The sequence below is a fragment of the Porcisia hertigi genome, chromosome 30, assembly GCF_017918235.1.
Source record: "Porcisia hertigi strain C119 chromosome 30, whole genome shotgun sequence".
Taxonomy (NCBI): Eukaryota; Euglenozoa; class Kinetoplastea; order Trypanosomatida; family Trypanosomatidae; genus Porcisia; species Porcisia hertigi.
The window spans coordinates 1,050,138-1,061,972 of NC_090589.1; the positions used below are offsets into that span (position 1 = coordinate 1,050,138).

General features: G+C 55.2%; 4 protein-coding genes across 4 annotated transcripts; all 4 read right to left on the reverse strand.

The window, feature by feature from the left end:
* Positions 1–2,344: 2,344 nt before the first annotated feature.
* Positions 2,345–3,184, reverse strand: JKF63_03023 (uncharacterized protein; the record flags this gene model as incomplete). The annotated part of the gene is made up of 1 exon (XM_067899045.1): positions 2,345–3,184. The coding sequence occupies one exon, from the start codon at positions 3,182–3,184 to the stop codon at positions 2,345–2,347; it is 840 nt and encodes a 279-aa protein (XP_067755489.1).
* Positions 3,185–4,085: 901 nt separating this feature from the next.
* On the reverse strand, positions 4,086–5,363 carry JKF63_03024 (uncharacterized protein; the record flags this gene model as incomplete). Its single annotated transcript, XM_067899046.1, has 1 exon — positions 4,086–5,363. One exon carries the CDS (start codon positions 5,361–5,363, stop codon positions 4,086–4,088), a length of 1,278 nt encoding a protein of 425 aa, XP_067755490.1.
* Positions 5,364–6,233: 870 nt separating this feature from the next.
* On the reverse strand, positions 6,234–7,058 carry JKF63_03025 (uncharacterized protein; the record flags this gene model as incomplete). Its single annotated transcript, XM_067899047.1, has 1 exon — positions 6,234–7,058. The coding sequence occupies one exon, from the start codon at positions 7,056–7,058 to the stop codon at positions 6,234–6,236; it is 825 nt and encodes a 274-aa protein (XP_067755491.1).
* Positions 7,059–8,301: 1,243 nt separating this feature from the next.
* Positions 8,302–11,835, reverse strand: JKF63_03026 (uncharacterized protein; the record flags this gene model as incomplete). The annotated part of the gene is made up of 1 exon (XM_067899048.1): positions 8,302–11,835. The coding sequence occupies one exon, from the start codon at positions 11,833–11,835 to the stop codon at positions 8,302–8,304; it is 3,534 nt and encodes a 1,177-aa protein (XP_067755492.1).

Consider the following 11,835-nt stretch of genomic DNA (forward strand, 5'->3'; position numbering starts at 1 on the left):
TCCAAGTGTGGGAGCTGGTCCTAATAAAAGAAGAAAAAGAAGGCTGGAGATGGACGTCCTCCTATCGCCCGCCCCCCAGAAGAAAAAAAAAACGTGCGGGGCGAAAAAAAGTGCGACCTGAGATTTGGGGGGGGGGGGGAGGAGGCAGGAGAATGAAAAAGGCGAGGAGATCAAATAAACGGGGGAAAAGAGAGGAAAAGAGGCGGGAAGGGCACCCAAGCGAAGACTGGAGAAAAAACGTACAACAGGAAACTTTCAAGGGCACGGAAACGCACGAACGGATACAAGCAGATAAAAAGTGTGTGTGGGGGGGGGGGGGGAAGGAAGGAGGGGACAAAGACCCGGAGCCCTAGAACGAAAACCACAACTCAGAATCCCCTCACACCCACTCCCTCACTCACCTGCCCCACTCTTCCTCCGAATTAAAGCTGGCAAAAAAAATGAGGAAGGAAAAACACAGCAGCGACGGCCAAGAAGAGCGATCTAAGCGAGGTTTGGCTCCACAAGAGCAGTACACACGCAAGTGTGGGTGCTGCAGACTAGGGGGAAAAACGAGAAAACAGGGCGTTTAACCATAAGCGGTCATGTTCCATCCTCTCCCTCGTCTGTGTCTCGGGTGATGAGACAAGCCTAACAACAGAGACCAGCATCAGCTTGAAGCATTAGGGGCGATCAGTAGCAACACTGCGGAACCGCCAAGTCACCCCTAGCCCTCTCCCCGTCACAAGCCACATCTGTTTCTGAGAAGGTGGCATACCCAAGAGGTGTGGGAAGGTACGAGTGACCTGTGGCTACCAAGTGTGCGTGGTTCGGCTCCTGGCTGGTGCTTCGTTTTAGCGACGCGTGGGTAGGTAAGACGCCAATATCTTCCGTACGATAGAGAAGGCTCCTGAATGGCGATAACTCATCCCGATCCACCCCGAGCTGCCCTGCCGGTAGGAAGACCTCAACCACTCCCAGGCGTGCACTACAGAAAAGGGGGTATAATGGGAGGCTAGGTGTGACATGACCTTCCGGGGAGGAGGTTTGTAGAGATTGTGTTCAAACGGTTGAGTGAACAGTGGCATGTCCAGTTTCTATCGTTGCGCTGCATTATATCCTGGGTCTGTGGCACATTGGGGATGGGGGATGGGGGTAGGGTGGAGTGAAGTCGAATACAGTTGGACTCTCACTCTGCGACACAATAGACACACTCAAAATGAAAAAGATAGCTTTGCCAAATAATGACCATAAACCTTCGGATGCCTGCATCTGACGGGCACTTACATGTTTGTTTGTTTGGGTGAGTGTGTACTTGAGTGACAAGGAGGGGGGGGGGCATATTGAGAGCATCAGGAAGAGAAGCGGTCCCTCAACAGACAATGCTTTACGCCCTCCCTTTGCCGAGGAAAAGACAGCACGCAGCTACCCCCTCCTCCCCACCCCCTCTCCTTCTTCGAGTCTTTAGAACAACACAGTCAAGTGTATCCATGAGGCCCCGATGTGCGTGGCCCAAGGATCATGGCGACAGGATCAGCAACCAACGTGGATAACATCACCGCCCATTCAAACACAAGCACCTGTTAACACAAAGACATTCGAGAACGAAAAAGTGGATGCGGAAATAAAATAAAAAACAATCGACAGCAGAAAACAACAATTCTGACAGCCATAACCGCTAGGATAACAGCCCCACAACAACAAGAAACAAGAAGGCAAAACATCTACACACACAAACACACACACACACACACAGAGTCGGGAGAGTCAAACACGCATACCACAAGAATGGGCCTAACAAGACAGCAAAAACAACAAAAAATAGGAGAGGAAAAAGGGGTGTGTGTGTACAAAGTGCAGCCTAAAATAAAACCTACGAGTCACACAAAGTAAAAAGGCGAGGAAATAACAAACGGATTGAGAGGGATGCGCTCATCAGCACGTGAAGAAGTAGACGGCATGATCTACCCCCCACTGTACTCTCCGAAGCTTCAGATACCATGACGGAGGGCTGGGACAATCCTTCGCACTGCTATGTATATGTTCCCCGTCCTGCTCTGCACGAGTCGTGTGTGTGTGTGTGTGCGTGTGTGTGTGTGTGTGTCAGCAAGAGTGTGATGGTGCATTTGTGTTCATGTTGATGTGACAAAGACGAGGCAGCAGCTGAAGCCATCGATTGCAAGTGAGCACTTTTGGCACAGTGTCGAGCAATGCGCACCCACAAGTCTCTGCACGTGCTTCCACCTTTCTCCGTTGCCCCGGTCCGCATCGCCTCATCCTTTTCTCCGAATCCACACCTCATCCCTCCCTACTCTCATCTCCCCGTTTTTTTCCTCAAAATCAGCGTACTTATTTTTTTTACGCTTTAATCCAAACCATAACCGGGTTTCTCTGTACCTCTGCTGTGGTCAGTCGGCGGTGTGTCGGCCCCTTCCGACACCATCGCAGTGGAAGAGCTCGTCGTATTTGTAGATGACATTCCTTTGACGTCATCCCAGGGGTACGGCCACGTGTGTCGCGCGAGATAGGATGTTGCCATGCCCTCGCAAACCGTCACAAACATCGCCACCACCGCCTCAGAGCCTTGTTCAGGAATCATTATGGAAAACGTGGACATGTAAGCTCGCAAAAACAACTGTGCAAGCATCACTCCAAGGATTCGCTTTGTGCGGCATCGCTCTGCCCCGACAAGGCGACGGCGCGCGATTAGTTTCCCTAGCGTCATGACCAATGATGGGATCTGCCAAGTGAAAAAATCAAAGTTCCATTCATCGTCGGAGCTTGCGAAGGCGTACATGGTATAGCTGGCGTATGCGGCAGGGTGGAAACGATCAAGCAGTGCCAGCACATCTGACCAGCGAGTGAACATGTAGTCCAGCATAAACCGTGGGGTCGAAGATGCAGCCAAGTACCGGGCCGGCATAATGAGAACAGAGATGCCCACTTCGGCCCCCATGGAAAGAACGTAGCGCATCGCCTCGCGCTCCGCAGTGACCATGGCGCCTTTGTGGCCAAACACCTTCTCCGCAACAAAACCTTGACTGCCGTAGTACACGGTGGAGTGCAAACAAAGTCGGAGAAGAGCACCGTAGGTGAGTCGGACAGTTTCGAGACTAGAGTTAATTTTGGGGAAAAAAGGCGTGCTAGAAGTCCCTGCGTCGGCTGAGCGAAAGCCGCCCATCATTGTGGAAGCACCCGAGTCCATGGCTGGATGGGGCAATCTGCAGTGTTATTGGTGAGGATGACCGCGCGGTACTTGAGTTTGTGTGGGAAGCGGGAAAAGGGGAGAAGGGTAGGGATCGGATAATACGCGGATGGGACCAAGACTGGCTCCTGCGTCCTTTGGAAAATGATGTGCAGGCGGGCTTGAGGTGTCGTATTGCAGACCTATTTTGTGCTGGCTAGACAGATACTGAATAGACGCGGTGAATAGATGCCAAAATATATATAAGAAGCGGGCGGGGTGGGGGTGGAGGGGGGGAGGCAGAGTGGGACTGGAGTGAAGTGGGACAAAGTACACAAACACTTGGAATGTATATTCAACGCAATGAAAATGCCTCTCCGGCAACTGGTGCAGATACGGCCGCTACCTCAATGATCGTTGCTTAGTGCAAAATCTCCGTGGCCTCTTTGGTCGCGTATGACTCACCGTCGCTTCCCATCTGTCGAAAAAAAAAGGGAGTTCTTGTCCCTCTTTGTGGAAAGTCACTACCCGTATCAATGGGGGTGACCCGTGAACGGCAGCGTTCTTAGCCACAAGACCACGCGAAAGGCAAGGCTGTCGGTCGCTCTTGTGGTGCCGAGTCCTGTGCCGCACACGCACACCGAGAGACAAACAGAGCGCCGAAGTAGACCAGAGAGCAAAAAAAAAACAGGGGGAGAGAAGTGTTGTGACACACACGCATGTGTGTGTGTGTGTGTGTGTGTGTTTGGGGGGTCCTTTTTACGGTTTTCTTCTTCTGCTTTTTTTTTGGTTTTCCGTTGCTGACCGGCTTAACTGCGACTGTCGCATGCCTCATGGGCCTCTGTCGTTCTTTTGGTGCGTGTAGGCACAGGAGATCTTATGAGCTACTCTTCGCATATGCCGTTCAGGATGACACGGTCTACTATGTCGCAGACAGGGGTATTACAAGTTCACGAGGCAGGTGGAGAGATGGCGAGATCACCAAAAACGGTTTAGGCAGCTCGCCACCGCATGGTGCGAGGAAGCTGACGAACTCTTTACCGACTTCCAGCAGCGCGACAAGACCTGCGACGTTTGCCTCCACGGCAGACGCGGCTGTGTCCGCCCAGACAACAGCGGCAAGACAGAGATCCGGCACCTCGTTCCAGTCCAGTGGTTCCAACGTCTCTGCGTGCAGAGGAACCAAATCCGATACTCGCGCCACACCTCGCACTGCCATCAAAGCTGTGCGTGCGGTGCCGAAAAAGTAGCGCTCCAACTGCACGCGCCGGCGTTGCTCCATCACAGCGGCGCTTGGTGGTTGCACACCCGCCAGCTTTGGCAATCGAATGAATTGTACAGTCCTTCCCAGGACAGAGTTGTACAGAAACTTTTCCAGCTCCAAGTCAGCTCCGGTGATGACGACGTGAGTGACCGAAAAAATGGAGAGAATGTCACTCAACACATCGTGTTGGATCTCTGTGGAGGGGGATAAGGAGTGGATCAAGAAGCCACCGGCCTCAAATTTGGAGTTGGCGAACCCGAGCGAGGTGGCTGCTTGCGCAATACACACACACAAATCCAAGTAGCGCTTCCGCGTCGCACTTGTAACAGAGGGCGTGCCGTGAAAAAATGAGAGCGGCATCATCACATCGATGTCCTCTGGCGCTGTCACGGGCTCCTCCACAAAGACAGCACAGACCGTACCTGGACAGCCCACCACCGGCATCGCAACGTCCACATCAACGAAGCCGATGCCATATGGGCTGCCGTGGCGAACCGCTAGGTTAAGCAGCGATCGTGACACCATCTCCCTTTCCCACTGGTTCTCACCGACAACAAGCACACGGGGGCCTTGCCAAGCATCCTTTACCTCTTCAGAGTTGGACAAGACACTCTTTCCTCGCTCGCGGATGGACAGCATTGCATCCACGCGCATGGTGTCCAGCAGCACGTGGATCTCATCGAGGGCGCTACTAACAGGTGACCGCATGGTGGTCGCATCACCTTCAATCTGCAGAACCGCCTCACCGAAAGTTTCCAGCACCACGCACGTCTCCGGTGAAAAGGTGTAGCGCAGATTACGTGTCAATGGACTGCGATACAGCTCTAGCCTCCCGCTAAGAAGCACCACAGCGCAGCCTTCTTGCCCACCACTCCACTGCACCGTAACCGCCTCTTGGCGGAGGTGAAGAACAGTGTGTGTCTTACGCGGTTGCATGTCGGGCCAATCAAAAAAGGCTTTTCCGCTGAAAGTTTTTATCGAAGTCTTGGGGGCATGAGCGACAGAGACAGTCAGAGATTCGAGTGTCGCCGCAAATAGAGCGAGCTACTCTGGAAAAAGAATGTGAAGAGTTTCACACGAAATCGATCACCTGCTCCGCAGTAAAACGCACAACCTTTGATCTTGTCAAGACCTCCCCCCCCCCACACACACGCGCGCGCACAGAAGAGGAGGAGTTGCAAGTGGGCACACGAGTGCACTGAGAACGCAAAAAAAAAACAGACTATGTGTCTGAGAGTAAGAGTTTGACGCAGTTTCCTTAAGCGGTCTTCATGGGCGCTGTACTGCGCTACACAACTCAGAGGGGGGGGGAACAAGGAGAGAGATGAGACGCATCGTCACATACGCTGTTGGAGAGGGAAAGCGAGCCTCTTTCGCAGATGAGCAGAGATGACACTCGAAGATAGTACGGAGAGTATACCTACCAATGAAAGGTGCACGTTTGTGTCGGTGCCAACGGATACGTGCGTCCGCATACTTGAGACGGGCCCCGCAGCTGTCAGTGTCACCTTCTCTGCAGTGTTCGCCACCCTCAGTAGGTGTGTCAAAAGTATAACAACTAAAATCCCTATGAGCGAATCCCTCATAGAAACCGCCAAACATCGTCGCCATAAACCCCCCCAAAAAAAAAGAAGGGGGCCGACAGGGGGAAAAGATGTCGTCACGTCGAATACCTCATGGAGACTGCAGGTGCATGCGTACTCTTTTTTTTTTTTGCAAACCGTGTCCCGTCCCTATATCCTGAAAACTGGAGGAAAACATAAAGACACGCGATTTTTCCGGAAAGCGTGTCACCAACACATTGGATTAGGAATACAGCTTCAACGAACCTGTGATCGGCTCAAGCACATCTGAGGGTGCAGGACCCAGGGCGACTACTACCAGATCGGAAGTCTCCTTTGGCACCACAGCCTGTGCGTCTCTGCCGCCAGGCGCACCTGAACGCCGAAGCTGCGCCATAGGCAGTCGATGCTCCTGGGCAGTTGCAACAACGAGCTCCATTGTGTCTTTGTCTGGGCACTTGAGCGTTATTTTGCCGCAGCCGACACGGTTCCAGCAACGGTACCAATGGTGCCAGCGCTGCTGATCCTGAGCATTTCCTATACAAGACGACGACCCTGGTGTAAAAACACTCGCGGTTTTGCCCAGGGTCGTCTGCCCAAGTAGCAGCTCCACCAACTCCACGCCCGCCGACACTGTTAGCGCAACGACTTCTTGTGCGGTAATCCTTGGCTCCATCGGGCTGCGCACGACAAACACCATTTTGAGCCGCAACGCCTCCATTTCCTCGTACTCGGTGTCCACTTCATCGCTTTCACTCTCCTCGGCGGAAGTACCGCTCGTGGTCGTCTCCGACTCGTTCCAGTCGGTGGTGGCACCCTCCAACGGATGGGCTTTATCAACAGCGGCAGCAGTAGCCGTACGTACGCTTAGGCCCTTCAGTAGCTTGGCGAGTCGCTCTCCTCGCGAGGACAACGGTACCAGAACCTTTTCGCTTGACATCACGTGGCGGCTGACTAGTCGTTGCAATATAGCCGCACAAAACAACGCCATCACACACCCCAGGAGCGTGCCTGTCGCATCGGCCTCTCTCCACACTGCCTCGTCTAGGACAGAATTAGAGGTGGTCATTGAGGGTACATTCGAGGGGCCCCCCTTTTTTTCGTTTATATCACGGTTTTATTTTCACAGCCAAGCCCTGGCAGGCTTATAGACGAAACCACAAGGGGTGAAGAAACTGCTCTAGACCCTCCCTCCGCCTTCCCTCCCCCCAGCACAGCACAGGGCGTGTAAGGTGTGTCGAGAAGGCCAGCAGCGGAGTCGGTCCGCGTAAAGCGATTGCCAGAAGTCGCAGAATCCTACTCCCTCCAGCGGGGTGCACAGACTCGGCGGGCAAGAGACCAACACACTGCAGACGTCCCTGATATCCGTGTATAGTATATACAAAAACGGTATTAAAGTAATAAAAAAAGGACAGAAAGAGAGACGAACGCATGTGACGTGAATGGTGGACAACATCATCCAGAAGGAGTTGAGGCACACACCGTAATCAGCGGCTGAAAATAGAAGTTCATCTAGGCGGGCGGGGGAGCGAGGAGGCATCCCGCCCACGGTCGCCAACAAGAATTGGAAAAATGGGAGGCACGCGAAATGGCAGCGACCTCAACCATCGAAGGCTCCCATTTTCGTATTTCAAAGAGTGGCGTGGGTTTTCCTCTGCCGTTTCGAGCACCCGGTAAGAAACGTTGCGTATGACGCATTGCAGGCCTCAGGTGCCCAAACCAAAGTCCCGAAGCGCAGCATGACGCGGCTTTCAGTGGGGTGGGGGGGGGGGGGGACTGAAAAGTGACAGCGAAAAGTTCGCGGTGTGCGAGCCGCACTCTCATCCACTGCCTCACTGCTCAGAGTGCCCCTGCCCCTCTTCCTGTTGCCGCACGCCCGACCCAGTGGGCGCAAGCCGAAGCTTTCACGCAGTGATTGCGCCATCATCCTAGATTATTTCGCTGCTACAGTGATTCAATCTTACTCCAGGTGCAGAAGTAGACTGTACTCACCCTGTACATCACTCCATGATGTGAAGCTGGGGGGGGGGAGGAGAACGAAAAAATGACCACACGCGACCCGTACCAAAACACCATCCCCTCCCTCTGGGATGCAGAGACGCCCATACACAAAACCAACAGGGTCACCGTCGCAGAAAAACCTGCGCCAGACCTCCTGAAAATGATCCAGAATGGCTCCACGGCTCACGCAGAAAATTGGATCACTGCGGCTACACCTGAATATACAGACATTGATCGCATCACGTCGTAGGGAGGTGATTATATCGCAGAGTAATGCCAGGCGGCACCTCGTTCACAGGAGGCGCGCTACCCTAGGTCAGCGGCTCGGTGCGCTTTACATTCGTGGCAGCTCTGGCCCTCCTGTCCCTCTGAATCGCTCCTTGCGTTGCAGCAGCGAGAGAAGCGCCCGGGGATGCGCTCGACACAGGCACAATCCTGCGGCGTGAAGTTTGAGTCGTAGCCTCTGTGACGCGGTTTTGGGAAGGGGGATGTATGAGCTTGGCGCGGCGGGTAGAGGCAAAAAGATCAGCCCGAGAGGTAGCAGCCAGTGGCGGTTCTTGACACCGTGAAACGAGGCACCTGTCGTTCGCAGCAGTCAGCAGCTCATGAGTAATTTGAGTATCCGCGTTGCGGGAGAGCCCAGCCGCTTGCGCGGGCGGCGTCCTCTGGGGGACCCGAGATTTCACTAGCCCGCGATTGGCAAAAGAAAGAGCTCTTTCCCCCTCAACCGCAGTGGCCACGCGCAGCTCTCGCTGCGTTGGGTTGAGTGGCGTAGTCCTGGACACCTCAGGTTGTCCTGTTCTCTTTCGCGCGCTACATGATGGCTTCCCTAGCAGTGACGAGGGCGGTGCTGCGGAGGCTGGTATCCCCGCTGCTTGTCGCCCACGATGCGTGATGACAACGCTGTGGAGCTGTGGCCGGAGAGCTCCAGTCGACAAGACACGCTGGTACGTCTGTTGTGAAAAGAGAGGATTCTCTTGCGCTGACACCGTGCGGGCAGAGTTGGGCCATCGCTGTACACCAGCCCTCATACCGTTGGTGAACTGTTCGGAAGAATGGTGAGGGAACCTTTGCAAAACACCTGGAGTTTTCTTGAGAGCCATGGGTACCGATGTCGTCTGCCCAGTATTTTGCTCACTCGCCAGAGAGAATCCACTCACAGCACGCATTGCTGGTGGTGCACGCGGTGACGTGATGCGCTCCTGAACCGCTGTTGTACCGTTCTTTCTCTGCACTAGTGGCGCGCCTGCATCCGCTCTGGCAGAGCGTTGCTGCTGTCGACCAACTCCAACCGCGCCTTTTCCATTCGCACTGGTGCCGTACACAGGCCGAGGCTCAACGCTCGCCGCCGACTGTCGTCGTGAAAAGCAGGCAGTTCCCACCACCGCAGCGGTCGCTGCATCTTCTGCGCCCGCCTTAGGGTGTGCGCCTACAGTTGTTTTGGCAGCCGCAGATTGCACAGCTATGGCTGACGTATCAATGTGTGTGCCCCGCGAAGGAATTCGCAAAAACGCTGGGCGTTTTCCTGGCGTCTTCCCCGCCCGGCTCTGGGCTGCGTTGGCAGTTGCGTCGCAACCAACTATCCGGAGCGGTGCAAACCGGGTACAAGCCGCAGCCCTCCTGCACGGTGCCTTCCTGCCTGCGGTGAAGCTAACACTCCTGGAGAATATAGGGGACGGCGGCCTGGGCTCTGGGCTTTCGCTCACCGAGCCAAAACGAGGCATCGCTTCGACCTGAGGAGCCGACGGGGTGACTGAACACCGACCTGAAGGGGCCGCACTGGCACAGGGGCTGCGGTTTTCGGCTGAGTTCGAGAGCGCCGCGCTGCTTCCTATAGTGCAGAGCTTCTGAGTGTCTAAAGCTCTCGCATACTTTGCACGCGCGGAGAGCGAGTTGGGCGAAAGATGGTGGAGATTGGACGCACGCGGCTTTGCCGATTGTGCCCGTATGGCCGGGGGTTGACTGAGAACGTCACCAGACGGCGAGGGAAAAGAGAGAGCCTGCTGTCGCTGCTCTCGTTGCCGACACTCCGCTTCCCGCTGCAGGCGATGTTTCTGAGCCCGCCAGCGTTGATTCAGGACTCCGAAGTCCACCACGCCATCTAGGAGGCGCTCGCGGAGCTGATCCCGAGAGACGCACCGCCGAGGTGACACCAGGGATAGTGGTGGCCGGCGTGCTATCGTGGATGACCGAGAGCCTTCGTCCGGTTGGTAAGCCTCCCCACTTATCGTTCCAGCGCTGCGCGAGGGCGAGGAATTCGGCTTGCCAGTGCTGCTATCGGATCGCCCGCTTCCTATAGGCTGGAGACCCTGCATCAAATATGCACTCGGCTTCACCTTGATTGGAGACGTCAGCGAGGGCGGGTCGTAGTAGTAGTAGTCATCCTCGTCAGAAGGCCTCTGCAAGACCGAGGGCCGTGAGCTGACTCCCCGAGGATGCACTGGTTGAGGCCGCGGCGGCAGTGGGGCGTTTTTACGACGGTGTTTGTTTACCAGAAGCTGTTCGTGGCGCAACGCCGCCTGGTGGTAGGCCACCTTGTCTTTGAGAGACATATCCCGAGCAGCGCAGGGGCCTTCACTTCCAGTGTCCCGCCCATCTGCCGTCCCAGGCCCGGTGGATTTTTGGCTTTCCTCTAGGGAGGCAGTCAGCGGTATGGTCAGTGCTGCCGAAGAAGCTCCATTGTTCGCAGTGATACCGCTAGTGCCACGGTCTCCTGCCGCAAGGCCGCAGAGGTCATGGCGGTGTGGCGGAGACGGCGGCGCCCTTCCAGATACCTGAAACTCGACCATACCTCCTGTAGAGGTGGACGCGCGCTGGGAACTGATGTCGTGAAGGGGACTAGTGGATGCTAACGAGGCATCTTCGGTTCTGTACGCAGGCAACTTTGCCTTAGCCAAGTCAGCTTCAGCCACCACTGAGAGAGCAGCCTCCACGCTTCTGGGGAAAATATTCACATGTGTTTGCGACCTCGACTCAGGTTGCGGGGTGAAACCAGCCGCAAATGGGGAGTCCTGTGTCCCCGCCTCTTCACCAAGTAAATGAGCGCGAATTCGGTCGACTGTCTCACTCACGAGCTGCTCGACACGATACGGAGGCATGAGAGAGCTCCCTTGCTCCGCGGTCATCGAAATGTGTAGCTGGGCAAAGGAGGAATGCAGCATCCACTCTAGGTCACCCAAAAACGCCTGTGGGTCAAACGAGGTGACGCTATCGTCGCTGAGGAGCAGCCAATCGCTCACCACCCACCTCGACGGCTGCCGGGCTTCCCAGGCACCGTCACGCACAATGAGTAGCTGCTTGATAGCATCGGAGCTAAGATTGCCGTGTGGGGGAAGGCTGGCACTCGCGTAGCCGAACGCCTCTACGGCGTTCAGAATCTCGAGAAACACGCTCTCCTCCATCACGCCCCAGCCGGAGCGGATTATATCACCCAAGGAGAGCCCAGAGAACGCGTCCACACTGGCCACGTAGGTGTCGCCAGTGGACGGCTGTTCCTGAATGTATACATCAATAGGTAGCGCCACACATGGCGGTACGGCACAGTGGGCAGAGGCGGTAAGAAGAGCGTTGATTCGTTCTTGTTGCCGCTTGATAGTACAGAGATCATTCGGTGACAATTGACGAGCGGTGCGGCTGCCACCGGTGTCTTCCGCCACTCCCCCTTCCGCCTCCAAGACCAACTTTCGATTTCGGATCTCGTACGCGCCGCCTGTCATCTTGTCCTCAGCACAGAAGCGTGGCCCATTTTTGCTCTCGTTCGCTTCACTCACGCAGCTGCGCACCGTCAGCAGTGGAAACAGATCATAGTCAATGCTGCTATGGGTCGCTAAGGAACTCTTGAACAT